Source organism: Eulemur rufifrons, chromosome 18 (assembly GCF_041146395.1).
Source record: "Eulemur rufifrons isolate Redbay chromosome 18, OSU_ERuf_1, whole genome shotgun sequence".
Classification (NCBI taxonomy): Eukaryota; Metazoa; Chordata; class Mammalia; order Primates; family Lemuridae; genus Eulemur; species Eulemur rufifrons.
Genome location: NC_091000.1, coordinates 36394582 through 36411080, shown reverse-complemented (window position 1 = coordinate 36411080; position 16499 = coordinate 36394582). Strand labels below are relative to the sequence as shown.

At 36.1% G+C, this 16499-nt stretch overlaps 1 protein-coding gene across 9 annotated transcripts in view; it reads left to right on the top strand.

Moving 5' to 3' along the window:
- SH3D19 (SH3 domain containing 19) overlaps nucleotides 1-16499 on the top strand; it is a 147885-nt gene that overhangs the window by 59287 nt on the left and 72099 nt on the right. For 4 of the 9 annotated variants that reach the window (XM_069493702.1, XM_069493701.1, XM_069493697.1 and 1 more), the window contains exon 2: nucleotides 4823-4862. Coding sequence is in view for 2 of the 9 variants with exons in the window: in XM_069493697.1 (XP_069349798.1) it covers nucleotides 4823-4862 (40 nt within the window). In the remaining 7 variants the exon portion in view is untranslated. Of the gene's footprint in view, nucleotides 1-2998; nucleotides 3151-4475; nucleotides 4741-4822; nucleotides 4863-16499 lie in introns of those variants that run through there. The other 5 variants (XM_069493704.1, XM_069493706.1, XM_069493700.1 and 2 more) reach the window with 3 other exon arrangements.

The following is a 16499-nucleotide window of genomic DNA, read 5'->3' as shown; positions in this document are numbered from 1 at the left end:
CAAAAACAAGAAATGTATGTTCATTTTTACCATTTAAAAGAGCCTACCATTTAAAAGAGCAATAGACTATCATTGTGTAAATCTCAAAAGTGAATAAAAATCAGTTTGGAGACACACCTGAGGAAGGGTGGTCAAATAGAATTAGAAAATGGAAGTAGATAGGTATTATTTGGTGTCAGTAATTTTGTAGAATAAGCATTGGCTTCTTTTCAAGTACATGTGTATATATATTTGTAGTTTTCTCTGCCTAAATATAAGAATAATTTAAAGTTTTTAGAAAAGCCTTTGAAATTCTGATATCTGATACATGAAATTCTACCCACCGTCTACTTGTGTGGAATCAGTTTTGCTATCTTTCAAAGAGTCAACAAAGTAAGATTCATGAACACTGAATGTGTTATATCTTATAATGGATAAGTTCATTGTTTTATTTATTCTGTTTATTATAAGTAAAGAGGTAATGGCACTATTGCTGCAAATAACTTCTTTTTAGACCCTGTGGAACCTTTAGTGAATACTGAATGGCACAAAGGATTTATGTAGGATTGATCCATGTTTTAAAAATAACGTATACTGTGTATACTCTGAAGCTATAATGTGACAGTAACGCTTGGGAGTATGCTATGAAATCCCTTCAAAGATAGTACTCCTCCTAAAGAGAGATTCTGGTACTCTGATATGAGTTATAAGACAGATTCCCTTTATACCACTTCTTACTCTATTGTGAGTATATCTGGATATATTCATTCATGTAGACTAAGTCTTCCCCTTAATTTCAAAGAACAATTTAAAACCTTTCATTTCTGACTTGAGTAAAGTAAGTCCCTACCCAATGGGGTTTGATTTTCTCTCTAGTTAAGTGATCAAAGCTAAATCATCAAAGCCTGAATGTCTTACAACAGATTCTAATAAGTTCTGAGTTGGCCATTCTTCTTAGTTTTAATCAAAGCAAAAGATGACATTTGCATTTTTGTCATCTCCAGTTCAAAGTGTTTGTCATATTATTAAATCAGAATCACCCTGAACGGTTCCACATTAGTAGGATCTGTCTAGCATTCCCCAAAAGCTGTCTCTGCCAGAACAGAGACCCATTTCTACATAAGTGGTATAACACCTAAATACATAAACATTGGAATCAGGTATGTCTTGATTACTTAGAACCAAGTAATCATGAAAAGAAAATGTGGATAGTCTGGAGTTCTCATGGAGTCCTTCACCCACTGTAGCCTACTAACCCCCAAATGTTCTCCAGTCCCCTAATGTACCATAGGTTCCTCCATCGCATTCCTCACATCTCCCCACCACGTTTACACATGCAGCTATCAACAGCCTTGGTGCCAGCTCTGCTTTGTTGTCTGTCTTTGTTCTGCTTGGGGGGTATTCTTCCATTCCTCAATTAGCTTTATTAATCAAGAGGCATGAATGAGTGGAACAGGGAATACAAAGTGTGTGTGTGTGTGTGTGTGTGTGTGTGTGAAAGAGAGATAGAGAGAGAGAGACAGAGGAGAGAGAGACCTACAAAACCAACAGACTTTTACGTGGTTACTCAGCCATGCTCACCCTCACATTGAGAATGTACTTCTGGTCTTTGAATGACCTAACAGTCCCCAACATTTTTGGCACCAGGGACTAGTTTCACGGAAGACAGTTTTTCCAGGGAGTGGGGATGGGGGGTGCCGTGGTTGTGGTGAGGAGCTCAGGAGGTGCTGTGTAGCCCGTTTCTTAACAGGCCACGGGCCAGTAATGGGCTGCAGTTTAGGGGTTGGGGACCACAGAGTCCTAAACCATCATGCTCTGCTGAGTGTGTCCCTGCAATTAGTACATTATCCATAGCAAATGTGCAGCCTTTGGCAAATAAATTTTTAGAGTTAGGGCATTTTATTTTTAATAACTCTTTTTTCATAGAAATGCTGAGACTTTGGGCTAGTAAGTTATTCATATGACTTCTAAATATGCAAAAGTTCAGAAATCCTTTGCAGGTATATTCTCTCCTAATTATTTAAAAATTAAAAATGCTAAAAAAATTGAGGGGATGTGCTAAAGAGTATTTTATTTGAAATAAAATCCATATGCTTAAAACACTGTATATAGCCAAGATTTCCACGTTTGCTATAGATCTGTTCTCATTGTTAAGGGGATTTTATCCAAATGTTTTGTTATTGTTGGCAAGAAAGCTCCTGAATCTGCCCTCAGTGATTTGTTTTGTTCAGTCTTGGCTTCTAAACCAAAAAAATAACCACTTATTACTTTGCCAAAAATTTAGCATTTCTACTAACGTATTTCTTGACAATTGCACAATATCTTGACTATCATGAAAATTACTTTGTTTAAAATATAAGTATATACAATATAAGTATATAAAAAGTATAAGTATATAAGACACACAGATACACAAACCCCCTCCACACACACACATATTTATATGTATTCAAGCTAAAACATGGCTCTTTGGCAAAATGTGAGATCCAATTATTTGTATACTTTGAGGGAAAAGATAAGTCAAAAACATGTGTTTCATTTTGTTTTCTATTGTCAAGAGGTGAGGAGTGGGGAATATTCTGAGTAATGGATAATTTACCCTTACCCTCAAATTATCAATTATATGAGTTCTTAGGAGTAACATGTTATAAACACTGTGTATGCATATTTACATAGGAATGTAACACAAATAACACTGAGATTGAACATTAAGATTGAATTTAGGGGATATGTTTAAAATGTCCTCCAACAGAAAATCAAGTTATTTTCTTGGTTTTTAATTATAATACCAGTTCAGTAGAGAAGTACTGTGGGAAGGCATTTGTATTTTCTTAGAGCAGAAAGTATAAAACTGACTGTAGAATTTCCTGTTTTAACCAAGAATGAAGAAGAGCTGAGAGCCATTTGCTTCCTGAGTGGCCACATTCCAGCTGTGCAGACTGGTCACAGCACATCTGCCAATCAGAATGGGCCCCAGAGGGAAGCCCTTGGATGCTGAGTCTTGTTTACATGCATCGTGACTCTGTTTCTCTCCTCCTCTTGTGTATTGTACCACTAGGAAGATTAGTGGGGATATTTGCTATTACATGCCTAAATATACTGTACGAAACTAGGATCGCAGCCACAGCAAATGACGTTCCGGACAGAGTTTTAGCTCACCTTTAGCCACAGGTAAGAGTTGTTGCTTTGTTATGTGAGGACAGCTGATCTGTGTTCAGTGTTTAGCTTCAGTTTAAGACATTATGCTTTACTTTTGTTAGCAAAACTAGCTGGCTAAAAGCTGGAGAGGAATGATTGGAAAAAATGTGCCCTGTATTACTATGACTTAAAAATTTTAATACTCAACGAGTGAAAACCATGATATTCTTATTTCAGGGAAGGGCAAAACCCAGTTAAATTAACAGAAAAGTTCAAAAGCTGCAGTAACACTAAATCACAGTGGGGAGAAATTGGAACCAGAAATATATTAACATTGTGTGTTTGGAGAGCATTATATCTAAACAAACATGCTTTACTGTGAAGCTTTCTACTATTAGTCTTTCAGAGAACAGTGTCTTCATGTGTACTAAGTCTTTGGCTTTAAAAAACATTTCTTTTTTATTATGAACTCATACAGAAAGAATTGTTACACACACTTAACTGTATAAATCCTATTCCTTTTGTTCCATATTTCTTTCTAGAAGTTTTAGAGTATGTTTTCATTATCCTCTTTATGCTGTTCCACCAGCAATAAAATAAGGAAAAAATAAAGAATTCTTCTCTAATCTTTGTTTTGCTATTAAATTCTATCCTATTAGCATTAATTCAGAAGATACTATTGAAAACTGTATTTTGATAATATTCCATAGTATTTTTTTAAAGTCATGCACAGGACAATATTGTGGTTTGTGTATTACTTTCTGTTGTTAATTTTTCCATAACACTGAGTTCTTTTACTTCATTTTTTTTTTTTAATTTTTAGGCATATACTGGAAAAAAATTGTAACACTAGAAAAACACAACCTGTGGTTTTTGTGGTTGTTTCTCTTGTATGTGATAGTCTTAAGGTTGATGAATAGCATTTAAAGCAGTCTGGAAAGTCACTTTTGAAAAGTTCAAGCAGCTGTGCTCTTAATTTCTTACCCTATGTATAGCAGGGTTTCTCAACCTCAGCGCTATTGACATTTTGGGCAAAATAATTCTACTGGGGGGGGTGCCCTGTGCATTGTACGACTTTTAGCAGCATCTCTACCCACAAGAGCTCCCTTCTCCCGGGTTGTGACAGCTGAAAATCTTTTATACATAGCACATTACATCTAATTATTGGTGAAACATTGAAACCCAACTTCTGAAACGTTCTGGGTGATAGATAGTTAAGGATGAAGCTGTACTGGTCTTAGTATTTGCAGATGTTGTTGTAGCTGACTGCTCATTTTTCCCCCTCCCATTCTGTTAGAAGTTTCTGCCAACCATGATTCATGGAATGATATTTTTGAGCTGAGTAATCTGTGGCTGTTCAGTTTCCTTGCTTTCTTTCCTTAGCTAAATCTGTTTTGGTTTTAGCAAAGTGTTTAACAGAGGAAAGATCTTTTAAAATGAAATAATATATAATCATATATTTTCCAAGTAGGTGATTTTAACAAACCATAAAAAGTTTTTCTGCCTGTTCTTCGTTGTGTCCTTTCTACTTCCTCTGTCAGGCAAATCCTCTCAAGGCTGATGAAGAGCCTTACACAGGGGAAGACACAACTCCCTGTGAACAGTCCTTTGTGAAATCTAATGGTATGGCAACTAGTATTTAAGAAATTCTTTTCCAGGGCTTTTAAAGAGAATTTTGACATGTAACTCTCATCTTTCTTTACAGATCGCAACGAACGAAATAAACCAGAACATCGTTCTTCAAGGTATGAGTTTATAGTTTTTAATAATTCTGTATAAAGCTTTTCATTTGAAAAATATTGTTTGGAAGCAATGTAAGTGTCCCTTTTAGAGTAATGGTGTATTGGAATCTTCTGTGGCATTCAGAGAAGCTTCAAAAGGGAACTATTGTTCCTTCTCTGAATAAAAATTCTTTATAAAATTATTGACTACCTGCAAGACATGTTTTATTTTGAGAATTCCTATCAGTGACAGATATATCTTCCTAAAAAATTGTTTTATTCGCATTCCTTCCTTTTGTGATTTATTTTCCTCCCCTTTAACCAGTATTTTTATTAAGTGTGTTTCACTGTTTTCCTAATCATAAAACTAATATAAGCTCATTATAGAAATTTAGAAAATATTTTAAAAATTTAGAAAATATTTTAAAAATACAAAGTATGAAAAAAAAGCAAAATAAAACAAAATCTATCCTGCCTTCCATCAGCCAGAGATGGCTGGCTACTGCTAAAATTTTGGTATATTTTTTCTAGACTTTTTAGGTTATATTAATATATATGTATGTATTCAAGTGGATTCTTTTAAGTTCTTGTTAGGTAATTTCAAATGGCAAGGAAGGTTTTATCACTTAAGCCTTTCATTCACACTGAGAATGTGTTTCTCTAGACCTTCACCAATACTGAAGAGTATTTTTAAAAGCCTTTGTCAAACTTACAGGTAGGAAATTATCTGACTTCTTCTGCTAGGCAAGACTGACAGGCTACATTCAATGTTTCTAACCCAGTTTTATAAAAGGTTATAATTTTTCTAATATTAATTTTTCCTTATTCCACATTCTATAACTTTTTGTATTTTTTTGTTGTAAGAACTAATAATGTAATGTATTCACTGGGTTAACTGTAGTGGTAAACTAAAAACCCTGTTGCTATTTCAAGGAAGCAAATCTTAGAATTCACTGACCTCTGTGAATAAAAATATAAAATCCATGAAAACTCTATTACTTAGAACAGGAAGGCATTTTTCAGAAATTATCAGTCAAAATAAATTAGTGAGACCTAATCTGAGAGAAGGATATAGCTGGATATTTAAAATGTTGACTGATTTTTTTTTCCAGGTATAATTTATATACATTAAAATTCACGGGTTTTTTTTGTGTATGGTCCTATGAGGTTCGACAAATATATACAATTACATATCTACCACCACAATCATACAATCATAAAACAGTTTGTAGGATTGATTTTTTTTTAATTAAAAAATAGCCCAAAAAAGGCAATGTAAGAGAGAGGACTTTAACAGCATGCTTAAGTATGGATGACATAAAGTTGGAAGGGTGAAAAATAGTTAACCAGAATCCCTAAGACCCCTGGGCATATTAAAGATTGAACTGAATTGAGCAATATGAATTTTAATAGGAACAGATGCAAATCCTTACACTGAAACACTGGTGGAACATAAATAGATAAGGAACATGTGATTTAGCAGTATGTTTGACAAAGTCTTGAGGACTTAGTTCTTCATAAATTCACCATGAGTAAAAAACGTTATGTCATTACCTCCACCTACCCCTTCCAAAAAAGTCTGCATTGATTTGATTACACTGAAAGAAGTTTAATATTCAGTATAATGAAAGTGGTAGCTCTAGTCCACATTTTTGATACTCTATCCAATTCTGGGTCCACAGGACCTTGCAAAATTGAAATAGGCAGGGTAGTGGCTATATTGATACCAGGTGAAGTAATTAAAAAATAACAAAACAATTCCCATGCCTCACCCTAGAGATTCTATTCAGTAAGTCTGGAGTGAATCCTCACAATCTGTATCTTAAACAAGTCCCCCAGTTCTTCTGATACATAGTCAGGTTGGGTCTGATGGGTCTAGAAAATATAATAGCAGCTGAGTTGGGACAGGGAAGACGAAAAAGAAGGCTGCAGGATAAAAGTCCTACATCATGGGAAGGCTGGCATGAGGAATAGGGAGAATTTAGCCTAGGCGTGGAAGTTTAGGGAGGTGTATAGGACAGAAATGATAACTGGCTTCAGACACCTGGAGGCTGGCACATAGAAAAGACTAACAGAATTGTTCCTTGTAAATGCTGTTCCCTATTAAGAGAAGCCTTGGCCCTTGAGGAATAGATGATTCCAGGACTGGGGTAAGGGAAAGTACAAGATGAACCTGGACTCCTGGTTGTGACAAAAAGCTAGGAAGTGCTCAACAAATGGGGTTATGTCACAAAGACATAGGTGGTAGCTTCAAGGGATTTTTCCACTGGCCAAATTTGGGGCAATTTGAGTATTAAAAAAAAAAAAAAAAAAAGACAATAGGGCCAGGCACGGTGGCTCATTCCTGTAATTCTAGTATTTTGGGAGGCTGAGGTGGGAGGATCGCTTTAGCCCAGGAGTTTAAGACCAGCCTGAGCAAGAGCGAGACCCCCATCTCTACAAAAAATAGAAAAATTAGCCAGGCGTGGTGGCGTGTGCCTGTAGTCCCAGATACTCAGGAGGCTGAGGCAGGAGGATCACTTGAGCCCAGGAGTTTGACATTGCAGTAAGCTGTGATCACACCTCTGCACTCCATCCTGGGTGACAGAGCGAGACCCTGTCTCTAAAAAAAAAAAAAAATCTGGGATTAAAAAATCCCAAATTAAAAAAAATGGATTTGCATCCATTAAAGTACAGAGAAAAAAAATTTAGGGGAAAATTAGGAAAATTTAAATATGAATTTGATTTTAGATAATATTTTATTAACATTACCCTTTTTTTAGGTGTAGAATAGGAACGTTATTATGTGGGAGAATGTGATTCTTAGGAGATAGATGCCAAAGTGTCAGAGATGATGTTGTTTTATGTTTGCAACTGAATCTCAAATAATTCAGGGGGGAAAAACACAACGTGAGTGATAAAGAAGCGAATGTGGGAAAACATTAATAATTGGTGAACAGATGAAAGGTATGTAGGTGCTAATTTTACTGTTTCTTCAACTTTTCTGTAGAGTTGAAAATTTCAAAATAGAAACTGTTCTATGTGTTCCTGGGAGTCCCAGAGGCCAGGAATGCACATGTGTGGGTGAAACTGAGGGGAATGGATTTCTGCACAACATGAGAAAGAATTTCCTGACAGAGCTGGTCAAAGAGTCAAAGATGGAATGGGCTACTCTGTGAAGGAATGCTGTCAAGGAAACGCTCAACGAGCTAGCTAAAAATGGAGAAGATTCATGCAAGTCGTTACTTTAGATGGCTCCAGCCCCTTGCTCACTAATAGCCAATCAATATATCTTGAGAATCTGTATTCTGGCTTAGGATACAATAGAAAACAAGGAAAAGTCTCCAGATTCATGGAGTGTCCATTGTTTTGGATTTACAGTCCCAATCTCTGAGAGTCCTATTTGACCTAAAGTCAAGTTCCAAGTCTTCACAGTTATATTTCAGGCAATACTGTGGTACCCTTGCGGGTATTCAGAAAGTATCTTGATTATAATTTAATCTCTAATTTATACTGTTGAATTCTCTAGGATTGTGCTACTAGTCTTGGTAACCCTAGCACTTAGAGTGCCTGGTCCACAATAAGCACTTAATACATGTTGAATAAATGAATGCCAACTGTATTTCGAGGAGAGAAAGGGAAATGTCGATATTTTTCCCTTGCAAACTGCGAAGAACCTGACTCTCAAAAGCTTGCCCATGACTGTTACTGGATATGTTTGTCACAGCAGCAAGGAGTAGTGCCCTGTAAGAAAGGAGAAATGTTTTTTCGGGGAAAGGCCATTGTTTTCTGTCCAGGGTGTCTGCTGAGATTGGCAGTGACCTATTCTTCTCCTGCCATCCTCAGCTGAGCAGGGCTACCCTGTCGGGCTAGCAGTGCATCAAGGTGATTAATACCTGCTGCATCAACAGACAGAAAGATGAAAATATAAACAAAAAGTCACTTAATTTCGGTATGTTATTTGGTTCTCCTGGCGCCACTCGGCAATAAGAATAATGGGCTCAGAGCCCAGCAAGGATAAGAGAAATGCATTTTTCTTGTTTGTGTTTTTACAGGCCAAACAATCCTATAACTTTTATCTAAGAGGTGAATAAATTTGGGACATCTGCCTGTTCTTTCATTTCAGTGCTGAAATTAGAAGGAAAGCATAATTCTTATCAAGTTAAAGGAAAAGTTGTATCGTATATAGTCCAACACTAAGACTCTAAGCTAAAAAAACAGTTTAAGCATTTTTATTTATTTGTTTATTTATTTATTTTTTGAGACAGAGCTCTGTTGCCTAGGCTAGAGTGCAATGGTGTGATCATAGCTCACTGCAACCTCAAACTCCTGGGCTCAAGCAATCCTCCCACCTTGGCCTCTCAGAGTGCTAGGATTACAGGCATAAGCCACTGTGCCCAGCTTATTTAAGCATTCTTAAGAGGCTTGCTGGGTGTTTTTTAAATTACTTTGTTTTGATGTGGATTTTTTTTTATTTGTGTGCTGCTAATCGATCAATGTGGAAGTCAGAAATATCTAGGTTCTTCTTTTCTCAACCTTATTAATTTAAACACACCATTTCCCAAATTAATGTCCCTCAGAACACTTTTCTGTAGGATATTAATCAGTATGTCAAGAAATAAATGTTTATATACAAAAACGTTTATGAAATGGTAAGTTAAACAAAATTAGACACATTCTTTACTGTGATGCTACTCAGAGTCTTCTACACTGAAGTACATTATAAACTCCAAGTAAGAGCTATATTACACGTGAGTTTAAAAATTTATTTGAATTTATAACTTCTTTTCCCAAACATAGCTATTAATAACATCTATAAAAAAGCGCCATGGAATAGCAGTTTGGGAAACTAATTGAAAGGGAGTAGGGGCCTGGCACAGTGTCTTGCGCCTGTAATCCTAGCACTCTGGGAGGCTGAGGTGGGAAGATCACTTCAGCTCAGAGTTTGAGATCAGCCTGAGCAAGAGTGAGTCCCATCTCTCCTAAAAATAGAAAAATTAGCCGGTGGTAGCATGTGCCTGTAGTCCCAGCTTCTCGGGAGGCGAGCAAGGAGGATGGCTTGATCCCAGAAGTTTGAGGTTGCAGTGAGCGATTATGATGCCACTGCACTCTAGCCAAAAAAAGAAAAAAGAAAGAAAAAGAAGTAGGAGCTAAAGTTAATAAAGAATGTTATGCCCTGTGGCAATAAGTGCCATGAATGGAAAATTAGGAGCTCATTTTACCACTACAGCAGCTCTAAATAATAGATCTTAATGACTTATTGGGTCCAAATAACCAGCTACTTCATCTCAAATGTTTTACCTACTACAAGGAAATATTTTACAGCAGCAAAGAAGGCACCAAAACAAAGAACCTTAAATCTGTTTTTCAAAAATGATCATCTGAATCTTAATCTCCCTAAAGCCTTCTTAAAACCACCTGTTAAAATCCTGTTTGATACTCATTCATAAAATTCAATGAGATTTCATTAAAAGTCACAAAAATTTAAAAAATGAAAATTCAACAAAGTGAATCTAAAATTTATAAGGAAGACCAAAAATAACCAAGGCAATTTTGAAGTTCAAGAAGGGGAGGTGGCCGGGTTTGGTGGCTCATGCCTGTAATCCTAGCACTTTGAGAGGCCAAGGTAGGTGGATCACCTGAGGCCAGGAGTTTGAGACCAGTGTAGGCAACATAGTAAGACTCTGTCTCTACAAAAAATAGAAAAATTAGCTGGGCATGGTGGTGCATGCCTGTAGTCCCAGCTACTTGGGAGGCTGAGGCAGGAGGATTGCTTGAGCCCCTCAAGCTACAGGGAATTTAAGGCTACTGGGAGCTATGATGACGACACTGCACTCCAGCCTAGGTGACAGAGTGAGACCCTGTCTCAAAAAAAAAAAAAAAAAAAAAAAAGAAGAAGGGTAGGTGGACTGTTGTAAGTAATTATGATAGTTTTTGTCAGCAGAGAAATAGGTCACTGGAACAGAATAGCGCTAGATGAATATATACAGTTCTGCATCATGTGATATGATAGAGGCAGCCTTACAGATCAGTGAGAGAAAGTGGATATGTCAACAAATGGTGCTGGAACAATTGATTATCCATATTTTTAATCTACATGGAATTTGATTTATCTTATGATGTAGAAATCTAAAGACATGAGTATAGAAAATATCTTTATGACTTTGGGGTAGGGAATGAGTTCTTAAACAAAGTTCAGCAAGTACAAACCATAAAGAAAAAGATTGATAAATTTGACTATGTGAAAATTTAAAATCTATGTACATGAATACATCAAAAGCATGTGAAAAAGGAAGTCATGACTGTACAGTGCATACAGGCAACAAAGGTTAATGTCCAAGATAAATAAAAAACTATGCATCAGAAAGAATAAGACAAATAAATCAGTAAAATATGGCAGGGAACCCACAAAAGATGACGCTTTAGTAGCCAATTAATATATGAAAGGATTCTTCACCTTGCTAGTATTAAGATGTGTGCTAATATGATAATGAGATACCATTTCACTTCCATAGAATTGGCACAGCAATCTCGAAGATTACCAATTCCAGTATATATAATAGTATGTAATGTGGTACAACAGTAAGGAAGACTTTATTCAGGAATGTCATGACAGGTGCAGGGATCACTGCAATGGGATTTTGCAGTGGGAGAGAGGGATTGGGCTCAACTCCTAATATAGCACGGACACGTGGGAATTTATAGTAAAGGATCAGGGGCAGGGGTCAGTAGATAGAAAATTACTAAGAGAAATAAACATCAGGGGTAAGGGCAGTTCTGGCTAAACCGACCTAACAGGATTATTGCTGAAGGCAGACTAGGGTGATCAGACATCACCTGCAGGATGGTGAAGGATGAAGAACTTGATCAGACATTGACTGTGATCAGATAGTGAAGATGGGGAGTTCTTAATAAATTTACTCGGTAGGGGTCTTTCCTAAACCTGGATTTTACAAGGAAGTACACAGATAGACCTAGGAGAAGTTTCAGAAGCCTGACTAAAGTTTGGCCAAGCAAAGAATCTTTGTCAGTTCTAAGTAGCACTGTTTGAATTAAGGGAGCTATAGCTATATGTGACAACATAGATAAATCTCAGAAGCATAATTTTGGATGATAGAAGGCAAGTTGTGGAAGTACAGGTGTAGTATGATACCATTTATATAAAGCAGAGGTCAGCAAATGGGTCAAATCTGGTCTGCCACATCTTTTTGTAAAGTTTTATAGGCACTCGGCCATGTTCATTTGTTTGCATGTGGTCTCGGGCTGCTTTCACATCACAACAGCAGAGTTGTTACAACAGGGACCATGTGGCAAAACACAAACAATGCATTACTTGTTTATTTTTTATCACTATATATATGTATTAAAAGCATAGACGGATGCATGGAAGTGATAAATAGTGAAATTAGGATATTGATTATCAAAGGAATGGATCAAGAAAAGGGTCCAGAGGGAGCTTCAAGTGCATTTATACTGCTTTATTTCTTAAGCTATGTAATAGGCTTTCCAAAATTATCTATACTTTTTTAAAACCCTGGAAATTTTCATAATTTAAAAAAAGCCTCTTAAGAAGGCCTTAAATCCTATAGCACTGATAAAGATGTTTTTACAGGACATAACCATAAAATTGAGTGAAATTTGCTTTATTTCTGAAAGAGAAAAATAAAAAGGAGGAAATAGTCAAGAACAAAGACTGTTCACATTTCACCTCTACTCATAGTCCTGTTCCTGTATTTCCCTCTACTCGAAGGACCCCCTGTTGCTCTGTGGATTTTGATCTCTTTTTGCCACTTAAGAGTTATACAAGTAACACATGAAAACATTTTTTAATAGTACAGAAATATATGGTATCTGCTTTTATCCCATATGTAACTTTTTAAGAGTCTGGTGGTTCAAGTCTATCCTAGTCTTCTTCCTATGTATATATGTAATAGATATTCAAGTAATATTTAGAATAAATGGATATGTGTGTATATGTAATATGTGTATACATATATTTTGGCCAAGTTGCCTTTTTCACTTAACATATTTAGACAGTATTACCATGTCAGTTTCCACTTCATTATTCTATTAACTACTACATAAAATTTTACAATGTAGCCATATTATAATTTATTTAATCAGTCCTTTTATTGATAGTATTTAGGTTGTTTCCAATTCATTACAGTTAGAAATGCTGCTGCAGTAAACATCTTTATGTTCAAATCTTCATGTATAGATGTGTGGGAAAACTCTTTTGTTTCTTCCAAGATAAATATTTTCCTGTTTCTGTCCTCATTCACAATTATTTTAAGTTTTAAAATTTTATATGTCCTGCATTTCTATTTTCTTCCAAATGTCAGACAGCTTCATGGTGATTTGGTACTGCTCCAGGTTCAGTAAGGCCCATTACAACCCCCTTCTCCACGCTGTGGCTTGAAATGTCACCCAACACAGAAAGAGACTCAACATACAGAATATTTGTAGCACATAGTTCAGTATACTCAGAGTTAATAGTTAATGATGTTAAAATTTATAGCAATCACTTTATGATTAAGAATTTTAAAAGGTCTTGGTTTTCTACATTGGTATCCTGTTGTTAATCTTATAAAGATGTTGAGGATTTTATTTTGACACTTTACCATCATCACATTGTGGTTTAAATAGATTAGATTAGATTAAAAAGATTTAACTTGTTTTTGCTTTTCTACTTTCTAAATATATCTATTAAAATATCATGTTCTGCTGGGCTCAGTTTACTGTAATTCTGTAGCATCTCCCTGACCATATGTTTTGATTCCTTTACCTCTATAAACTATTGCTATATGTAATTACTTTCTGGCATTATGTCTTCTAAGCTATAAGAGAAACATTACTTTTGCTGGAGCATCTGTAATGCCATAAACAAGGTAAAAAATTAAAGTGTATACGGGTTTTGGGGGGGGAATTCTTTTGCAATGGGAAATGTGAACGGATTAACATTTTATGTCATCCTACAGAGAATAGATATATATTTTGTTGTTTTATTGCGGTTTTAAGAAATGTGACTTTAGCATTTCCCCCTAGTGTGATGGGAATGAAAATGAAGCATTTATATGGTGTATCAGTTGGGTAATTGAAAAGTTTTATTGGCTGGCCTACCACTGCCATAGTACTGAGTGTGGGCATTGTCTGAAGTTGTTTCAAATTAAACTATCACCAGGCAGTTAACTTTGGAACAGCAGCTGGTCCTGTATTTATTACATTTTCTCAAGATGGGCATATATGGCCACCCATTTCTTAGCAGTCCAGGGAGCACATGGAACTCCAGGCCCTAAAATTATTTCATCCTAATTCTTTCTTCTCTTTCCCTTGGGCTATACTTTATATTAGTTTTTTACCTTTCTGCAGTATAATTTAGAAGTAGTTATTTTCACAATTCTATAAACTCTATGTTAAAGAGCTTGTATTTGAGTGAACTTTGTATACATCTTTGTGGCTCTCAATCTGTCCATAGGTTATGGTTTTATTCCAACTAAGAATATCCTTATACAATTGGACTTTAAATTTTTATTCAAATATTTTCCCTTATTGGCACAGCATACATCACATTCTTCAAAACTACTGATTAGGACTATAAACCACAAAAGCGTACTAACAGATTCCTGAAAGAATCTGAGTCTGGATAGAATTGCTAAATAGTCATTCAGTAGCCCAGTCACCTCCCATCTCATTATACTGCTGTTGATCAGAATTCAATCTTGTTCTTATAGGTAAAACCCTTTCCAAACCAGAAATCAGGCCTGGTCCCAAGAATTCAATTTCAGGGTTAGGAGTATCCTTGTTGATTAGAGGCTCCTCTACATAAAAATGAGAGCATTCATTTCTGCCCTAGTAACAAGTTTTTGCCACTTCTGATCTTGTTTCAGCTGTAGGCTAGCTCTCCAGAGAGACAGAAGGAGCAGGGCCCTTGTGCAACACTTATAAGTGCAGCAAAATAAGGCAGGCATCCTAAAGAAATGTGTGATTCTCCCTCCTTTTGGACTGGAGGATTGAGAATCAGTACCCTTTGTTAATTAACAAAATAATAGAATGGTAGGAAAGTATTGATTGTCTGAAGACTTCAGAGTAATAGTGTGTCTAAAATATAAACATTCCCTCAACTGTAAACCTGTTTCCTCAAGATAATGTTGTCCCTGGCACACTGCCTTGTGTAGGCAGTTCAGGGATGCTGTCAAGGGATGGTAGGCAGGACTTATAAAGCTTATCACCATCTATTGCCCAGTAGTTTTTCTTGGCTACAGATTCTGAAGAGAAACTCCAGGTAGAAAAAGTCCTTATAAACTGGACTACATTCTTCAAAACTTTTCCATGTGGTGAATTCCTATCTTTAACACCACTGCTCTTTTTAAAAAAGTTTTTAAGTAAAATTAAATTCACTTGTTCTAATTATAAAGCAGAAAACAAGAATACCTTGGAGATGTGGGTTTGGTTCCAGACCACCTCAATAAAGCAAATATACAAATAAAGTGAGTTATGTAAATTTTGGGGGTTTTTAGTGCTATAAAAAGTCATGTTTACACCAGACTGTAGCCTATAAAGTGTGCAATAGCATTATGTCTAAAGACACAGTGTACATACCTTAATAAAAAGAACTTTATTGCTAAAATATGCTAATGATCATCTGAGCCTTCAGGGAGTCCTAATCTCTTTGCTGGTGGAGGGTCTTGCCTTGATTTTTATGGCCGCTAACTGAGCAGGGTGCTGGTTGCTGAAGACTGGGGTGGTTGTGGCAATTTCTCAAAATATGCCAGCAATGAAATTTGCTGCATTGATTGACTCTTCCTTTCACAAAAGATTTCTCTTTATCATGTGATGCTATTTGATAGCATTTTGCCCACAGTATAACTTCTTTCAAAATCTGGAGTCCTCTCAAACTATGCAGCTGCTTTATCAACTAAATTTATGTACTATTCTAAATCCTTTGTTGTCATTTCAACAATGTTCACAGATGTAGATTTTATCTCAAGAAACCACTTTCATTGCTTATCCAGAAGAAGCAGCTCCTCATACGTTCAAACTTTATCATGAGATTATAGCAATTCAGTCACATCTTCAGGCTTCACTTCTAATTCTGGTTCTCTTGCTATTTCCACCACCTCTGTAGTGACTTCCTCCACTAAACCCCTCAGAGTCTTTCATGAGGGTTAGAATCAACTTCTTCCAAACTCCTGTTGATGTTGATATTATGTTGACCTCTTTTCATGAATCATGAATGTTCTTAATGGCATCTAGAATGGTGAATTCTTTCCAGAGGGTTTTCAATTTACCCAGATCCATCAGAGGAATCACTAGCTTTGGCAGCTACAGCCCTGTGAAATGTATTTGTTAAATAATAAGACTTGGAAGTTGAAATGACTCCTTGATCCATGGACTACAAAATGGATGTTGTGTTAGCAGGCATGAAAATGACATGAATCTCCTTTGTATATATATCTATCAGAACTTCTTGGGTGACCAGGTACATTGTCAATGCACAATGATATTTTGAAAAAAAATCTTTTTTTCTGAGCAATAGGTCTTAACAGTGGGCTTAAAATATTCAGTAGACTGTGCTGTAAACAGATATGCTGACATCCAGACTTTGTTCCATTGATAGAGCATAGGCAGAATAGATTAAGCATAATTCTTAAGGGCCCTAGAATTTTCAAAATGGTACATGAG